Here is a 20205-nt window from a genome sequence, read left to right as displayed (position 1 = left end):
TGGTGGAGCAGTGGTTGGGAGTCCGCCTGCCAATGCAGGGGACACGGGTTCGTGCCCCGGTCCGGGAAGATCCCACATGCCGCGGAGCGGCTGGGCCCGTGAGCCATGGCCGCTGAGCCTGCACGTCCGGAGCCTGTGCTCCACAACGGGAGAGGCCACAGCAGAGAGAGGCCCGCGTACCGCAAAAAAAAAAAAAAAAAAAAAAGAGGGGCATAACATCATGATAAAGCAGTCAGTTCCTTGGGAATATATAACAATACTTAACACCCATGCACCTAACAAGAGCATCAAAATACATGAGGTTAAAAACATACAATTACAATGAGAAATAGAGAAACATTATTCTAGCTGGAAACTTTGAGTAATTGGTAGATCAAACTGGCATAAAATCAGTAAGCATACTGTTGCTGAACTGAACAACAGCATCAGTTGACTTGATCTAATTGGCACATAGAATACTTCTTAACGCAACAGCAAAATACACATTCTTCTCAAGGTCATATGGAACATTCAACAAGGTGGACCAGGGCTTCCCTGGTGGTGCAGTGGTTGAGAATCTGCCTGCTAATGCAGGGGACATGGGTTCGAGCTCTGGTATGGGAGGATCCCACATGCCGCGGAGCAACTAGGCCCGTGAGCCACAACTACTGAGCCTGCGTGTCTGGAGCCTGTGCTCCGCAACAAGAGAGGGCGCGATAGTGAGAGGCCCGCGCACCGCGATGAAGAGTGACCCCCACTTGCCACAGCTAGAGAAAGCCCTCGCACAGAAACGAAGACCCAACACAGCAAAAGTAAATAAATAAATTAATAAACTCCTACCAACAACATCTTCTTTAAAAAAAAAAAAAAACAAGGTAGACCACATTCTGGGCCATAAAACACACCTTAACAGTTTAAAAGAATAGATATCATACAAAGTATGTTCTCAGATCACAATGAAATTAAGTTAGAAATCAATAGCAGAAAGACAACTGGAAAATCCCAATGCACTTGAAGACAAAATAACACTTCTACATAACGCATGGATCAAAGAAGTCTCAAAAGAAATTAAAAGGAAATAACCTAAAAAGTAACAGTGATTATTTCTGCAGAGTAAAATATGTGTCAATATTTTCTTTAATAATTTCCATGTTTTCTACAATTTCCTATAATTTACTATTATGATCAGGAAAAAAGGTTTTTATTATTTCTTAAATGAAATATTGAAAAGGTAGAATTTATAGGCTCTAGTGACGGATAGTGGAGGAGGAAGGGGGTGAGAAATCAGAGTTGAGGATAGCTGAGGATATCTTGATTGGCTGTTAGAAATGCCACTAAACTAAACAGAAGTTATAGAAAAACAGTGTGACTGGGGACTCATGAAAATAGTTTGGTTTGGAGTCTATGTGATTTTGAAACATGATTATCAAATACATCTAATACAGATGTCCCCAACCCCCAGGCCACAAACCGGTACCAGTCTGCGGCCTATTAGGAACCAGGACACACAGCAGGAAGTGAGCTGCGGGTGAGCGAGTGAAGTTTCATCTGTATTTACAGCTACTGCTCGTCACTTGCATTACCACCGGAGCTCCGCCTCCTGTCAGATCAGTGGCAGCATTAGATTCTCATAGGGGCGTGAACCCTACTGTGAACTGCGCATGCAAGGGATCTAGGTTGTGCACTCCTTATGAGAATCTAATGCCTGATGATCTAAGGTAGACCTGAGGCGGTGATGCTAGCACTGGGGAGCGGCTGCAAATACAGATTATCATTAGCAGAGAGGTTTGACTGCACAGAGACCATAATAAATCAATTGCTTGCAGACTCATATCAAAACCCTATCAGTGGGGCTTCCCTGGTGGCGCAGTGGTTGAGAGTCCGCCTGCCGATGCAGGGGACACGGGTTCGTGCCCCGGTCCGGGAAGATCCCACATGCCGCGGAGCGGCTGGGCCCGTGAGCCATGGCCGCTGAGCCTGCGCGTCCAGAGCCTGTGCTGCGCAAAGGGAGAGGCCACAACAGTGAGAGGCCCGCGTACCGCAAAAAAAAAAAAACCCTATCAGTGAGTGGCAACTGAAAACAAGCTCGGAGCTCCCACTGATTCTGCATTATGGTGAGTTGTATAATTATTTCATTATATATTACAATGTAATAATAATAGAAATAAAGTGCACAATAAATGTAATGTGCTTGAATAAACCCAAAACCATCCTCCCCCACCCCACCCCCCAGTCCGTGGAAAAATTGTCTTCCGCGAAACCAGTCCCTGGTGTCAAAATGGTTGAGGACTGCTAATAACATATACAGTTGTAAAGTCAAGTCTGAAGCTTGGTAAGGTTTGATCTGTTTTTCCATCATGTAGGGGCAGCTCAACTGTTCAGAATAGAGGAGGTCTTCCAGCAAGAATGAGACAGGTAATGAGAGAAAAGGATCAAGCATAGAATCCAACGGTAACCCTGAAGGGACAGATGGAAGAAGAGAGGCAAGCAATTGTTCAGATGGTAGAAGGAGCAGTTGAAGTAGAAATGGGTGAAAGCGGTGTCACAGAAATTAAGCGAGAAGAGAATTTCAAGAAAAGAAGAGACTATCATTGTCAAAAAGTAAAGAGAAGTCAAATCATGAGTACTGAAGAGATACCAGCATATCAGAGATTTCAGGGTTAGGCTCCTTGCCTGGTTCACTTTGAATCCCAGCACTACCAGTTACCCTTCAGACTTGAAGCCAAATTTCAATGGGTTGAGCTAGGACTGGGAGGTGAGGATGTGGACTTGGAAAAATGACATGATCCTTTTAAGAGATGTAGAGGGAAGGGAAGTTATAAAGTCTCTGTTTATGAGGAAGGTAGAGTTAAGGGGAGGTTTTCATGTTTATTTTTGGCTTGTTTTTTTAGTACTGGGGAGATTTGCCCATACAAACCAAAAAAGAAGTAGCAAACCAACAGGAAGATATTAAAGGTTGAGAAAAAGGACAGCTATCTGATGGAGGAAGGTGGGCATTGGAGGTGGAGATATTGTTCTTGGAAACTGTTAAGGGCACATTTCTCCAAAATAAGAAAGAATGAAGAATGGGTGAAGATAGTGATCAGTAGATGAAGGAATGTCAGTTCAAGAAGCCTAATAACCAGGACTTCCCTGGTAGCGCAGTGGTTAAGAATCTGCCTGCCAATGCAGGGGACACGGGTTCTAGCCCTGGTTGGGGAAGATCCCACCCAGCATAGCCAAGAATAAATAAATAAATAAATTTATAAAAATAAAAAAATGAAGCCTGATACCGTTTATATTCCTGGTACAGTAGGCAGGGTAGGAGTGATGCTGAGGACTTGAGTAGGTTGGCAAACTATTTTGAACGTTTGCTGAAAGGGAGAGGGAAGAAGCTTGCCAGAGATAAGGAAAGCTGAATTCCACTGAGACTATTACAGGCCCAAGGAGAATTATTTTTTAGTTTAAATTCTTTTCTTTTTTTTGCCTCCCATCCAAGAAGAGAGAGGAAATTGTTTGGCTTTTTCTAGATTTGAGGAAAGTGGCCAAAATTAGGAGAATCTTTTTTGTACATGAATTTAGGTTGAAATCATCCTTGATTGAGCCCTACTCATATGGCAAGAACTATGCTAGACACACGGAATATGAGTTCTGTCGCAGCAGACTAATAGCCTAGTACACATCCAAGACCCAAGGCATCCATCCCACATCATCTACACACACATTCAATCTATTTTAGAGTGAGACATGAAATTCTACACAATAAATAGTATCTACATTTCTAAAATATGCATACCTGTTTAAATAACTCCCTGAATATGTGCCTTCATGAAGAGATCAAATCAAATTTAAAGGTGTGTCAAAAAAAAAATGAGTGATTGCTTTTTTAGAGAGACACTCATGGTCACCAACTAAAATATTATTTTACTGGGAGGAGCTCAAGGATATTGGAACATATCGGTGTGGGAAAGAGTAAAGAGCGTTCACACATGCAGGGAAGTATGAGATTGGCATACCTGAGCTCAGAGGCCAGGGAGGAAGAGAAGTGTCATGTGGCTATTGGTGAAGATTAAATCCCTAGAATAGTTTGAGCTTAGTTAGTGTGTAGCAAATTGTCGGTTCTTGATAAGTGGAATAATTCTGACTCAACTTTTCTTTATCTAATTGTGATTAAATGGGATATTTCATAACCATAAAGGTGAATCTGAGAGTACTAAGAACATTATAAGGTGGTCCTCACTGAACGCCCCCCTACAGTTCACACCACCTGGCTCTGCTGCTCCCCTAGGCTGACACTTCATCCCTAGGTGTCTATACGGCGTGTCCCACAGGTCTCAACCAAAGGTCCATTTTCTGCATGAAACCTCCATAACTACTCCAGTTTAAAGAGCTCACACTCCTCTGAATGTTTTGTCTCTACTGCTCATTTGGAGAAGTTTCAAGTCATGAAAGAAAGAGTGCAAGCTCCTGGATTACATGAAAACATTATTCCATTTTTAACTGCTATGTGACCTTGGACAAGTTGGAAAGCCTCCCAGAACCTTCCTCTTACCTTACTTTGATATATCCATGTTATGTGCATGTCTTGTCTCCTACAGAGACAGCTACTTAATCTGTGGAGCCCAGTGCAAAATGAAAATATGGGACCCCTTGTTCAAAAAACAGAAAAAAAGCTTTTTCCTTTCTTCCATAGTTTCTCTCTTTCTCTCAACCTACGATGGTGTTTTTGATTTGCTATTTAATATCACACTCCCTTGCTCATGGGGATACTTGCAAGATAATTGCAAATCCTCAAAGGCACACAGAGCCCCCCCACTGTGACTCAGCATGCAGGTGTACGTGTCTGACCTTGATCTTTCCTGCATCTGTACCCAGACCCCACAGTGGAGGTAGAGGAGTGGGTTGTGGAAAGCACACCCAAGGAGGTGGGGAGAAGCAGGAGGTGGGACCACACATGAGCCACAACTCCAAGCCCCCAGGGCATGCTGCATTGTCCCATTGGACTTTACTTACAAAACACAAATTCAGAAATATAACTAATAAGAATTTCAAGTTGGCAACTTTAAAGTCTAAAGTATGGGGCTGTCTTCTGAGTATGAGTCCTGGGTAACTACGTTGGTCACATGTCCAAAAAGCCAGCCCTGCCCTCAGACAGATTTCAGGATCTTGGAGTATTAGTCCTTGTTGTTTTATATCTTTGAATCTTCTGTAGCACTTGTGCTTACTACATTAGCTGGAACATGGTTAATTTCTGTTAATTGATTACTTTTCAATATGAGAAAATGAGTAAAGAATTGTAGGCCAGCACAGCAAATGAAAAAATTTCCCTGGCCTGGATGAGGGGAGTTGGTTCCTTATTTAAATGCAGTGGGACCTCTGAAGAAAAATTACACTCCAGAATAAGTCCGAATGGATATGTTTTATTAAGCATTTCCAGGAACTGGAGACTGCAGATGTGGGTAGGAAGAGTATATAACTGAATAAACATGGAGCTCAAAATTCCCTGAAGTACCTCTGAGGATCCAACATTTTCCTCTGAGGATGTGTTCTTCCAGACGTGAACAGATTACACACCTGTGTATATTTTCTATCTGGGATGCAGAAACGCAAACCAGTTCAGATCAGTCACTCTGCAGAAAACTCAATGATTCACAAAACCATGCTTCGTTGTTCAGTCTTAGGGCAAGTCTTTTACTTTGGCCTCTTCTGCCAGGGAAGCCATGGGGATAGTTCAATGTGGGGACCACGGGGTCCTCACAAGACCTGGGCTCCAGGTGTGGCCTTCACAGCTGTAGCACTTTGGTCCTCACCACTTAGAATCTGGTTTTCATCTTCTAGTGTTCAGTTCAGTCCTTTCCAGGCCTGATTGCTGTGGCTGAAGGACCACAGCACCTGCATAGCTTTCACACCACTTTCTCTAAATTGCCTCAATATGAACAACGAACAAGGAAAGTGTTATTAGCTCTAAGATAATTATAAAGTAACATGTTACTCTCATTTTGTGATTTCTATTCCTCACGTGGGCATATTTTCTCCAGTTCCTTTTCAGAATAAAAGTACTTAACCAGGTTCGATTATTCTTCATAGTGATGAAAAATGAACTTCTTAGTCAATATTCTCTTTATCTCTACTTTCATGTGTTTTATAGAAATGATGTCATCACTCAGCAGACCTTCTTTTAGCAAGATGCTTCCAAACTCTGTTTACAGCGCTCTAACAAACACTCAAGGTTAACAACCGATCAGAGGTATAATATATCTCTGGTTGCCTCTGAGGGGATCCAGAAGGTTCAGCAGATGCAATTGGACAGACGTACAAGCAGCAACAGAAAGGCAGGGTTATATATAATTTGGAAGGCCATCGTCCTGAAGGAAATAAAAAAAAGAGAAGGCTTTGTGATGCCATAAGAAAGAGCTCCTTCCACGTTGCTGTAATTTGAAAAGAATTTCTCTCTTATACAAAAAAACAACTATGTAATAAGCATGGATTTTCTGGAATTAGAAGCTTTCTAGCAATAATTATTAAACTGTTATTCTACATGTAATTATTGCTATTTTTTCAGATGTGTCATTCCTGGTCACAAATACATATGGAAGATATGATAGGAGTACCCCACTGCCACAAGCTCTGAAAGCTGTAGCCACAGGGACAGTAACTAGAGTCTTAGCTGCAGACTAGTAAACTGAGACCATGGGATAGGACAGAAGTTCTCCGCCCCGACTCCCCACCACCAGGTGACAAAGTGTGTCCAGATCTCACAATGAACCACTTGACTTGGGACTATCACAAACGGGTGCTCAGCAAGACAACAGAGGCAGAGAGACTGAGACAGAATCTCTGCATGAAGGGGCTTCCATACTCCAGCAAAGAAATTATAGAGTGAAATGAAGCAACTGACAAAGGATTAATCTCCAAAATATACAAGCAGCTCATGCGGCTCAATATCAAAAAAACAAACAACCCAATCCAAAAAGGGGCAGAAGACCTAAATAGACATTTCTCCAAAGAAGACATACAGATTGCCAACAAGCACATGAAAGAATGCTCAACATCACTAATCATTAGAGAAGTGCAAATCAAAACCACAATGAGGTATCACCTCACACTGGTCAGAATGGCCATCATCAAAAAATCTACAAACAACAAATGCTGGAGAGGGTGTGGAGAAAAGGGAACCCTCTTGTACTTTTAGTGGGAATGTAAATTGATACAGCCACTATGGAGAACAGTATGGAGGTTCCTTAAAAAACTAAAAATAGAACTACCATATGACCCAGCAATCCCACTACTGGGCATATACCCTGAGAAAACCATAATTCAAAAAGAGTCACGTACCACAATGTTCATTACAGCTCTATTTACAATAGCCAGGACATGGAAGCAACCTAAGTGTCCATCAACAGATGAATGGATAAAGAAGATGTGGCACATATATACAATGGAGTATTACTCAGCCATAAAAAGAAACGAAATTGAGTTATTTGTAGTGAGGTGGATGGACCTAGAGTCTGTCATACAGAGTGAAGTAAGTCAGAAAGAGAAAAACAAACCGTATTCTAACACGTATATATGGAATCTAAAAAACAAACAAAAAAAATGGTTCTGAAGAACCTAGGGGCAGGACAGGGATAAAGATGCAGACGTAGAGAATGGACTTGAGGACATGGGGAGGGGGAAGGGTAAGCTGGGACGAAGTGAAAGAGTGGCATGGACATATATACACTACCAAACGTAAAATCGATAGCTAGTGGGAAGCAGCTGCATAGCACAGGGAGATCAGCTCGGTGCTTTGTGACCACCTAGAGGGGTGGGATAGGGAGGGTGGGAAGGAGACGCAAGAGGGAAGAGATATGGGGATGTATGTATATGTATAGCTGATTCACTTTGTTATACAGCAGAAACTAACACAACATTGTAAAGCAATTATACGCCAATAAAGATGTTAAAAAATTCAATTGACCCCCCCAAAAAAGAAAAAGACACATGCACCCCAATGTTCATTGCAGCATTGTTTACAATAGCCAGGTCATGGAAGAAAGCTAAACGCCCATCGACAGATAAATGCATAAAGAAGATGTGGTACATATATACAAAGGAGTATTAGTCAGCCATAAAAAGGAATGAAATTGGGTCATTTTTAGAGATGTGGATGGACCTAGAGACTGTCATACAGAGTGAAGTAAGTCAGAAAGAGAAAAACAAATATTGTATATTAACTCATATATGTGGAATCTTAGAAAAATGTTACAGCTGAACTGGTTTGCAAGGCAGAAGTTGAGACACAGATGTAGAGAACAAACGTATTGACACCAAGGCAGGAAAGTGGTGGTGGGGTGGTGTGGAGGTGTGATGAATTGGGAGATTGGGGTTGACATATATACACTAATATGTATAAAATAGGTAACTAATAGGATCCTGCTGTATAAACGTTAAATAAATAAAATAAAATTTAAAAAAATAAAAAAAGAAATTATAGCATGAAGCCACATGAGCTAAAGGCCAGCCAAGTGCTAAATATCAGAAAATAGGGCGAGAATTAAAGGGAAGACAAAATTCCTAAGGGCTTCCTAGATGCTGACGGTGAGGGCAGCCCATCAACACATCTACACCAGGGAAGGAATCTTGAATGAGGATATTTAATGATGGAAAAGTGCCCTGTAAGTAAACATTCCCTTCTACTCAGAGAAAAAGAAGGGAAATAGAAGTCTGATTTATGCGGGACAGCCCTAAAAGGCCCTCCAGATCTGTGGTCTGAGTGTATCATACTCAGATTGCGTCCTGTTTGATCCCCACAAAGAGGGCTCCCACCCATACAGGGTGTGGGGTGAGGTGAGGTCCTGGCTGTGTGCACTGTGAGATAAAATAGGGCCTGGTTCTTGGCATGGCCTGGCTTCGAAATCTGTGGGCAGAGCAGGCTTTATTTACTCAGGGGCTGATTTGCCCCACACTAACCCTGGGCACTGGGACCACCACCTCCTGGGACTCCCTTGGTGCGTCACCATAGCCAACGTAGGGCAGCACCTCTCTAGCTGGCTCTAAAAATTAGAAGTGAATAAATATTTTGCATTTTTTATCTTCTGGCTTGAGCATCTACTTTATGCAATTCTAATTTTAAAATAGGTCTAGGGAGCATCATATATGTGCCAGTATATTCTAGGTTCTATGGAGGTGACAAAAACACATCGACATGTCCTATCTTTCTCTCAAGGGAGGACAGGAAATGTATAAAACATAGCTCTCAGGGTGGGAAGGAGCAAGAGACTTGCTCATGCTTCCTTAAGACTTTTGACCTTGGATGAGACTAGGGTTGAGGTCAGGGTTGACACCGCCATACACACATATACACATTTTCATACATACCATACAAAGTTCAGAGGAAGAGGTTCTTCTGATTTTTGAAGCTGTTGAAATAGCAATATTATATAAAGGAGGAATTTTTTTTAAATCCAAGATTTATCCTCAGAGGCAGCACAATTGTTTTCTCCCTAAGGAAGTTGCCCCACAGGAATGTTAATAGGTGTTAGGAAAAATAAATCAATAAAAGAAAAAAGAAAAACCAGGTTCTATGGTCAGTTAAGTTTAGAAGAATCTGGATGAAACAACATGATATAGATTTCTTCTCAACAGATTCCTGGGCACATTTGATATGTGAACGTGAGTTGTCTATCTCTAAGAGGGAGATTATTGAACCCTGAACTCTATCTATCTATCTATCTATTTACTTGTCATGGAGCATCTTCCAGACCAGCACTCCATAGGCCCACTGGAAAATATGTCAACCTCAACTCCTTGGTAAGATATGACACACAAAAAGTATCCTAGGCACTGCACCATGGACCAAAGTGACTACCCATGGCTGAGTGTAAAGGCACCACGCTGTCCACTCTGACTTTGAAGTGATCTGACAATTCCTAAAGCAGATGAAAGCCTCTTCACAAAGCCCAGAGATAAACCCACACACATATGGTCCCCTTATCTTCAATAAAGGAGAAAAGACAGCCTCTTCAATAAGTGGTGCTGGGAAAACTGGACAGCTACATGTAAAAGAATGAAATTAGAACACTCCCTGACACCATACACAAAAAGAAACTCAAAATGGATTAAAGACCTAAATGTAAGGCCAGATGAAAACATAGGCAGAACATTCTATGACATAAATCACAGCAAGATCCTTTTTGACCCACCTCCTAGAGAAATGGAAATAAAAACAAAAATAAACAAATGGGACCTAATGAAACTTAAAAGCTTTTGCACAGCAAAGGAAACCATAAACAAGACCAAAAGACAACCCTCAGAATGGGAGAAAATATTTGCAAATGAAGCAACTGACAAAGGATTAATCTCCAAAATATACAAGCAGCTCATGCAGCTCAATATCAAAAAAACAAACAACCCAATCCAAAAAGGGGCAGAAGACCTAAATAGGCATTTCTCCAAAGAAGATATACAGACTGCCAACAAACACATGAAAGGATGCTCAACATCACTAATCATTAGAGAAATGCAAATCAAAACTACAATGAGGTATCACCTCACACTAGTCAAAATGGCCATCATCAAAAAATCTACAAACAACAAATGCTGGAGAGGGTGTGGAGAAAAGGGAACCTTCATGCACTGCTGGTGGGAATGTAAATTGATACAGCCACTATGGAGAACAGTGTGGAGGTTCCTTAAAAAAATAAAAATAGAATTACCATATGACCCAGCAATCCCACTACTGGGCATATACCCTGAGAAAACCATAATTCAAAAACAGTCATGTACCACAATGTTCATTGCATCTCTATTTACAATAGCCAGGACATGGAAGCAACCTAAGTGTCCATCAACAGATGAATGGATAAAGAAGACGTGGCACATATATACAATGGAATATTACTCAGCCATAAAAAGAAACGAAATTGAGTTATTTGTAGCGAGGTGGATGGACCTAGAGTCTGTCATACAGAGTGAAATAAGTCAGAAAGAGAAAACCAAATACCATACGCTAACACATATATATGGAATCTAAAAAAAAATGGTTCTGAAGAACCTAGGGGCAGGACAGGAATAAAGATGCAGACGTAGAGAGTGGACTTAAAGACATGGGGAGGGGGAAGGGTAAGCTGGGACGAAGTGAGAGAGAGGCATGGACATATATACACTACCAAATGTAAAATCGATAGCTAGTGGGAAGCAGCCGCATAGCACAGGGAGATCAGCTGACCACCTAGAGGGGTGGGATAGGGTGTGAGGGAGGGAGACGCAAGAGGGAGAAGATATGGGGATATATGTATATGTATAGCTGAATCAGTTTGTTATACAGCAGAAACTAACACAACATTGTAAAGCAATTATACTCCAATAAAGATGTTAAAAAAAAAAAAATAAAGAAAGGAAACCTCTTCACAGATGGCTGCCCTCCATCCCAGGCTTAGTGATCTTTTGCAGCTAAAGAGCAAGTTTGGAAGAGATTAGTGGACACATTAAAAACATAAACAAAATCTTACCACAGCTACACTAATCCACTCATGCTAACATTCTGAAAATGATGTGGGTAGTTAAGCAAGCTTTACAACCATGTGACCCAGTGCTGTGATTCCAATCCATGCATATACGGATAATCATGGGCTCAGGAAGGTTTCCAAAGGGGAAATTTATAGATCAGTGATTCCTGAGATACAGTTTTTCTCCTCAGCAATCTTATTTACTAGCTTCCATTTGTAAGAGAGAGCAGGAAAAAAATTGAAACTTTAATTCACCTCCAAGATTGTTTTGAGCATTTATTTACTTGTTTGCCCAAGTGACAAGATCTACTCTCTGCTCCTGATGAAAACATTTTAAAAAATTATTTTTACATCATTTCTGAAAATTAAATTATCTAGAAACAAATAAGAGGACAGGGATTCCTTTTATAGCTCCAGGAAAAAAAAGAAAAAAGTTTCCCCCTTGGATACGGGGAAGACATGATGGAGGCAGCGGTATGTGAGTTGGGCCTTGAAAAATAAATAGCAATTACCAATTAGAGAAAGGCAAGGGGTTGGCACCCCAGGGTGAAGGAACTACATGTGCGAAGGCATAGAGGCATGAACCACCCTGAATATTGCCACCAAAGTGGAACTGTGGTGTAGCTGGAATATAGGTTTATAGAGCGACAGATACAACTGGGGAGACTTTGGAAACCTTATGATAAAGGACCGTCTGTGCCATTCCAGTGAGCTTGAAGTTTATCTTGTAGGCTGCCAGTGAAAGTTGCTAAGCATGGTAGAGTCAGTTTATTTATACATGTATTTTTAAAAGACAACCTTAGGGAAAATGTGGGGGAAATGCACTGGAATATGAGAGACTGATGACCTGAATGATCAGTTACACAACTGCTGTAAAAGTCCAGGTGAATGAAGCTGTGGGCAAAGCCAGAGTTGAGCATCAATTCTGACTGAGATGAAATGACAAGGTTTAGTAACTAACTGGATGGTTAGAAAAAAGACCAAAGAGAGCCCCAGATTTTCTAACTAGATGTATGGTCCTGTCATCCAAAGAGCTCAGGATTGCAGAGAAGGTTATAGGTTTTGTGGGAGTAGCTAATAGAACATGTTTAACCTAAGCAAAAGCAACACAGCGGCTTGGTTAAAGGTACAAAGAGGAAACCATTCCCCATTCTTCCAGGAGCTGCTATCTACAAGGCCCACAGTTTCTTGCCTTGTTTGATTTTAGGGATGATTCTTTTTCTGAATCTGAGTAATGTCAATATATAAAATACCCACACCCACAGCTTCAGTTGGAACAGAAGTTATCATAAATCATACTGAGTTTGTTTTGATATCTTCAACTTCAACAAAGAGTGAGTCAGATCAACTCCATGTCAAAATACCTTGCTAACCAGACGGATATTCCAAAAGGCTTCCTGGTACACCAGAACGTAGCACAGATATGGAAAATGGAGAAAGATAAGTCTTGGACCCCACCTGTTCACACCTAGCTTGAGTCAAGTATAAATATGAGAAGACTTTTTTTCTGAGTCCATGCCTGGCTTCATTGCTTTGGTGAAGTCAAGATGAAGTTCACAGTGAGTAGATATTTCCTTTTGAATTTATTCCCTTATAACTGGAGACTGTTAATATTCTGAGCTAAGGGGGTCTGCTTCTTATGACAATATCACTTTAATGCAAAATTTTGTAAAAATAATAATAAATCATCATCTCTTTTCTTTTCATGGAATCATGGCATTTATAAGCATCTCTATAGAGAAGGATAGTCATACTGGGATTGGTCAGATGCCTGAGCATCTTACACTATGCTATGTTTAAAAAAATTACTTTCCAGATCTCCTGATTCAGGTCTGGGCACAGAGCAAGCAGTCTCTAACCCTAGAAAATGTATGACTTTTCATACCTTCTTAAATTCCCTTTTTGACCAAAACTTCTGAGTATGTTCAGGCAAGATAAAAAGCTTATTATCAAAACAAATTGGCAAGAGACTTACTGTCACATTCTCCCCTGTGAAATGGATCTCTAAGAAAGTTCTACCTTGGACCCTGTCTGTAGCCATTTATTCATGAAAACACTTGAAGCATGAAGCTAGTGCAACATCTCACTTGTGTTTCCATAAAAGGCTGAAGAGTGTAGCAAATGGACCACAAAATTCTGCCAAAGTAACTGGTGGTGCTGTGTGTCTCATAACAGGATGCAGAAGCGCTAGAGTCAGGTAAATATTTTCATGTTTTGACATACTAAACATTAAAATATATTACAGCAGACTCTGCTTCATAATGGAGTTGCAAGTGTGAAATCATTTTCTAGAAATAAGTTCTATTTTTATGTTTTGGTTTTTTGGCCACGAGACATGTGGGATCTTAGCTCCCCAACCAGGGATCAAACCCTCACCCCCTGCATTGGAAGGCGAAGTCTTAACCACTGGACCACCAGGGAAATCCCTAGAAATAAGTTCTACTAATAGGAAGGTTAAAAAAAAAAAAAAAGACCTCCAGACACAGGTCATATCTGGTTTCTCTTCTGGTTCTGCCTTGAGCAAAAGGTACACCTTTGGCCAAGTCACTCAACTTCTGAAGTTCAGTTTCCTCATCTGTGAAAGGATTATGTTGTACTAATAGATCTCTAAAATTTCTTCCACCTCTGAATTTTTTTTAATCTCCTTCTTAAACTATCAGGGGAAACATCAAACCAATTTTTTAAATTACCTTGAATTACTAGTGCAGTTCTCAAACCATTTTGTTCCAGGCAAAGGGAATGAAGATAAGCACCCAGAATCACGCACCCTGCATAAAGCTCTGTGTTCTGAGAACAAGCGTTGTGTACTCAATGACACATGACTACATCAGGTGTCCTGGGACAGTGATTGACTTCCCTTCTGCTAAGCACATTTGACAGCCAGACACCCCATCCTTGGCTTCTCATCATTCATATCCAATCTGCTTACTAATCCATTACTTTAAAACAATTTATAAATAAAAAGACTACTGCTATTAGGGGGTCTAGGAAGAGAAGAAACATTCAGGGCAATAAATAGGAAAATTAAATTAAACCATTTTCAGATGTGGTTCTCAGAACTTAAAACCATTTTCATACCATATATGCTATTCATTTTCAACTTTATTTTTCAATATACTGACACTTCATCAGTATTTCATAAGACCTACATTAAAAATTCTAAAACAATCAACATAATTACTTATAATTAACCTACAATTCAACATTATCATTAAAACTTCCTATGGTTAAAAAAATAGAAGACCAAAGAAGAAGAAAAGACAGACCACTCAATAGAGTGGTAAAGTTAGTAAGTATTTTTATAAGCTTAGATAAAGAAAGAAGACGAGGCCATCGTTTTGCCATTTAACAGTAGACCAATGTTATTTGTGATTTCAGATTGTCTTTGATGGACTTGTTGGCATCTTTCTGACTCCTGCCCTTGCTAACTATGTAAGTCTCATTTTTTAAAGTGTGTTACCAAAATGCATTTGCAAAGAAATGTGGTATTAAATCAATGTCAATTTCTTATAAATTACAGAATATCAATGTCAACGACGACAACAGTGGTGGAAGTGGGCAGCAGTCAGTGAGTGTCAACAATGAACATAACGTGGCCAATGTTGACAATAACAACGGATGGGACTCGTGGAATTCCGTCTGGGACTATGAATATGTAGGTAGCCCACATGCAATTTCTGTTCTTTGCAAAATGGCATTTCTTTTTTAACGACAACAAAAATTGCCTGCTAGCCATAAAAAAAGTTTAAATGATGTAAATTCTAACTGCACATAAGCATAGAGTTATAAGTAAAAATGCTTATTTTGCTCACCCAGTTTCACTCCCTAGATATAATTGCTGTTAATAAGTTTCTCACAATAAGTTAAAATTCATACCAGTGTGAATAGTAATTAGGATCCACTATGCTGTGAGTCTATAAGGCAAATATGACATCTTTTACCTTACCTGCAGAAGCCCTCAATAAAGACAAAAGACCTTCATAATATTACTGTTGCCAAAGCACAATCTATCTCACTCTATTGTCAATTTCCTTCTAAAAAGACAGAAATTGACATTTCATCTGTAACTCAAAAAGACCAAAGGAAATGTAAATGACAATATTAATTAGTAAGAGAGTGAAAACAAAAAAAAAAACAGTTGTTTCTTGTTAGAACACCCAGCTCTGCAATTACCAGCTCTATATTTAACAAACTTTGTACTTTAGAAAAGCCAACTCCTTATGGTTTCAGTTTTATCATCTGGTCAAATAGAAAACGAATTCCTGTCTTACCTGCCTCCTTGAAATGTTGTGAAGATCAAAGGAGATTAAAATATGATAGTATTTAAAATTTTATTTCAGCAGAATAGACATATGTTGAGGGACTCTTCCCAGGCTAGAACCTGAAGCAAGTTCAACACTCAGTCTCTCCCTCAAAGAGTTTGTGGTCTATCCTTACAAATGTTAGCAATAAATATGATTGCAAAACAGGGTCAGATCCAACACTTTTATCCCAGTTCATCGTGATCTCAGAGTTCCATTTCCCTCTGCTGGTGAAACTAATTTCTGATGAGAAAAGCACCTTGGAGAACATAACTCCTTACCATCTACCATCTTCTTTAATAGGGCTTTGCTGTAACCAGGCTCTTTAAGAAGAAGTCATGCATTGTGCACAAAATGAACAAGGCAGTCATGCCCTCTTTTCAAGCCCTTGATACACTGGTCAAGGAAAAGAAGGTAAAAATAAAAGTCTTTTTATTTTTACTCAGGGAAGTCTTATGATTTCCAATAAATAATGAGAAGGTCACAGCTAGAAATCTTGACCACAGTATATTGTTCTGTGGAGCAACAAAAGGGAAAGAGGAATTGGTAATTGCCTGAGGAGAGAGAGCTGCCACCACACTCGAATGCTGTGGCTCACACCTGCCTCCACAGAAGCCGATCAAAACACCTCACCTTTACTGTTAGCCGAGCAAAGCTCTGCCCACACCAGTGGGAGCCCTCAGTACTTCAAGGACTTTTTTCTGCAAGAGTTGGTTAGGAGGCTTCCCTGGTGGCGCAGTGGTTGAGAGTCCGCCTGCCGATGCAGGGGACGCGGGTTCGTGCCCCGGTCTGGGAGGATCCCACATGCTGCGGAGCGGCTGGGCCCGTGAGCCATGGCCGCTGAGCCTGCGCGTCCGGAGCCTGTACTTCGCAACGGGAGAAGCCACAGCAGTGAGAGGCCCGCGTACCGCAAAAAAAAAAAAAAAAAAAAAAAAGAGTTGGTTAGGGTTATTTGTTGTAGCAAATAAAAATAGAGAATACCCAGTAAAGTTTGAATTTCAAATAAACAATGGGTAATTTTTAGCATAAGTATGTCCTATGCAATATTTGGGACATACTTATACTTACAAATGATCTGTTATTTATCTGAAATTAAAATTTAACTGGGTGTCCTGTATTTTATCTGGCAACCCTAGTTGGGGTAGGTGGGGAGAGGGGATCTATCATTCTTTAAAATGTCAGCCTGAGTTCATATCCCTATAACTGATAAGTGGGTAACTTTCCCTGACAGTGTAGAGAAAACTGCATTCTCAGAAACTGACTATCATATAAATCATTCCAAGAAATATAAGATGACCAAATGAGGTTCAACCTTCAGAATAAATTTACCCTCAGACTTCTGTTTATACGAAAAGCTGGGGTTTCAAACCCGCTAAATTCCTTGGGACACTACAAAATTCTGAGATATACAGGGCTGGAATTGATCCTTCTTCATTCTGATTATGGAAAAGTTATAGCCAAGCAATACCCCCTTGTTGACCTTGAACCTAACCCCCAACCCAACAAACCACTGGGCTTAGCGCTCCTTCTCTCTCCTCCTTTCCACCTGTCTTGTGCACACTCAGCTTCAGGGTAAAGGACGAGGGAAACCATCTCCCAAGAGCCTGATATACACAGTCAACCCTGACAAAGTCAACAACCTGGACCAGTTTGGAAAATCCATCATTGCCCTGTGTAAGGGGATAGCAACATACATGGCTGAAGAGATTCAAGGTGAGTAGCCTCTCTACTGTGTACTCCAAGTTAAAGCTGGTGGGATTGTCAGACTATTTTCCGGGCACGTCCACAGAGGACACCAATTACTCGAGAGATGGTAATCAAGGTTAACACTTCTGTAGCGCTTGCTTTGTGCCACGCGCTATTCTATGTGCTTTAAGTGTGTTAACTCATTTGCTCCTGACCGCAATCTTATGTGATAGGTTTTATTGTTATTCTCACTTTCTGATGAGGAAACAGGCACAGAGAGAGGTCACAAACCCCTTGCCTGGGTCAGTCCTAAGCATTTGAGCTCTGGACTCTGTGCTTTTAACCACCCTGAAATATTTCCTTTCAAGGGTGAATCTAGAGTAAACTCAAGACATATTCAAAGAAATGCATGAATCACTAAATGAAAGGAGAACACCAATAGACTCTATTGGCTTTTTATAGCTCAAACAATCACTAATTCTGGGCATACAAAGAATAATTTACGTAAAAACAAAGAGTTCACACGGGGACCTAAAATAACAGCAACTTTCCAGACCTCTGAATTGATTGATTTAATCTTGATAGCTAGCTAGCTAAATCTTGAAATTACTGCAGAGCTAGTTTGAAAACTGTGACATTCCTTGCCTCTAATCCCCTAAAAAAGCAGGTCCTCGAAAAGGCATTGATATTGGTTTCTTCTTTTCTTTTTATCAGAGCCAAGCCAGATTTTATACATAGGAAAATGCTTCAATATTGATATATACTGGATTCTGAACATTTCCTTCTGTGGAGAAACAGTGGAGAACTAAAAAAAAATGCTGCTGTGGGTTTAGCCATCAGAATATTCTACGCAGAAAAATATGGGTTCTAATGGTTTTTAATGATGTCATTCTGAGATGTTTTCTCCTAGTCCTGTCTGGTTTCTTTAAGTGTCAATAAACCTATTTAGCACTGAGTTCAATTTACACTAAAATTCTTTATGATTTCTATTTGGAAAAAAAGGCAATGTGGTGGCAGCAAGTTGTCAAAGTGCATTAGACCCAGCCATTAGCCTATACTCAGGATGTGTCCCTTATAAAGAACCCCTTTAGCTGCTTCAGATACTACTAACCACAGCTCTGGGAATAGTTCCAAGACCATCCAACTACCGTGAAGACAGCTCTATAATTGATGTGCACAGTAACGTTTTAAATCAGCGAGGGCAGAAATCCACTCAAAGTAGCTTGAGCCAGAAAAGGGGAGGAGGTGTATTACAAGGATATTGGAATATCTAAAATACTCTTAGGGCAAGAAAGCAGCTGGTATCAAAAAGACTGAGAACAAGAACTATACTGGCACCAAGACTCAAGTCTCCTTCTCTCTCCCTGAAGCCACATATTAGCTCTTCTCTGCTCCTCTTAAATTCAGCTTCCCTCTTCTTTCCATCTTGATGACATTTACTGTACTCATGGCAGAAGATGGTCAAACCAAAACGTGAGCCTCATCTCCCATGTTTATGTGTCTTTCCAGCTCACGAGGTCAAGTCTAATACTTTTGAATCCAAATTCCAATTTTTCTTCACCCTGTATGGTTCAAGAGCCCACAACCTCTACTCTTTGATGGCCAGGGGAGTGAAGTCACATGGTACATGTACAGCATTGGGGTCTCCACTGAAGGAGAATGATCTCAGAGAAAACAGATGTGCCTAATGTTGTGTATTCCAGTATGAAACTACAGTTCATTTTTAAAAATTACTCCCATATATATTTTTTAAAATCCTGGATAGCATAAAATAATAGATATCTAATCCATTCCCATGTCTTCATATAAGGTATCCCTAAATAACCCTAACAAACAAAGCTAAATGCATTGAGTCCCAGCATTTCGAAAAATGCCAATATTTACCAGTCCTTATTGGGAAAAATTATTTTCTTTATCCTGAGGCAATTCCACTGCTGTTCATAAGAAGTGTACTACCAGCATAGTAGAACTTCCAAAACATCCTGAAGCCATGGGATGTGGAAACCTGTCAAAAACCCATCAAAGATCAAGATCTTAGATACTGCCCTCTTATGAGTGAGAAAGAAAGAAAACCATGACTCACCAACTGGACACAATGTCATGTAGCTGACTTCTGGGAAGCAGTGAATCCCATGTTTCTTAGAAGAATTGTCACATCACTATTTCAGGATAAGAAATTAAATTCACAAAAGACCCTGAGTAGTCAAAGCAATCTTGAGAAAGAAAAACTGAGCTGGAGGAATCAGGCTCCCAGACTTCAGACTATACTACAAAGCTACAGTAATCAAGACAGTATGGTACTGGCACAAAAAACTGAAATATAGATCAATGGAAGAGGATAGAAAGCTCAGAGATAAACCCACACACATATGGCCACCTTATTTTTGATAAAGGAGGCAAGAATATACGATGGAGAAAAGACAACCTCTTCAATAAGTGCTGCTGTGAAAACTGGACAGCTACATGTAAAAGAATGAAATTAGAACACTCCCTAACACCATACACAAAAATAAACTCAAAATGGATTAAAGACCTAAATGTAAGGCCAGATACTATAAAACTCTTAGAGGAAAACATAGGCAGAACATTCTATGACATAAATCACAGCAAGATCCTTTTTGACCCACATCCTAGAGAGGTGGAAATAAAAACAAAAATAAACAAATGGGACCTAATGAAACTTAAAAGCTTTTGCACAGCAAAGGAAACCATAAACAAGACAAAAAGACAACCCTCAGAATGGGAAAAAATATTTGCAAATGAAGCAACAG

The 20205-nt window shown here is 40.3% G+C and overlaps 1 protein-coding gene across 1 annotated transcript; it reads left to right on the top strand.

Moving 5' to 3' along the window:
- Window positions 1–2448: 2448 nt before the first annotated feature.
- GKN1 (gastrokine 1) lies at window positions 2449–18377 on the top strand. Its single transcript, XM_029231608.1, has 6 exons — window positions 2449–2580; window positions 14826–14879; window positions 14968–15102; window positions 16052–16162; window positions 17314–17461; window positions 18149–18377. Exons 1-6 carry the CDS (start codon window positions 2449–2451, stop codon window positions 18241–18243), a joined length of 675 nt encoding a protein of 224 aa, XP_029087441.1. The 3' UTR covers window positions 18244–18377.
- The last annotated feature ends 1828 nt before the right edge of the window (window positions 18378–20205 follow it).

The sequence above is a fragment of the Monodon monoceros genome, unplaced genomic scaffold, assembly GCF_005190385.1.
Source record: "Monodon monoceros isolate NGI ecotype Baffin Bay Population unplaced genomic scaffold, NGI_Narwhal_1 Super_Scaffold_19, whole genome shotgun sequence".
NCBI classification, from domain to species: Eukaryota; Metazoa; Chordata; class Mammalia; order Artiodactyla; family Monodontidae; genus Monodon; species Monodon monoceros.
Note: the sequence above shows the minus strand (reverse complement) of the source record. Positions and strands in the feature narration are given on the sequence as shown.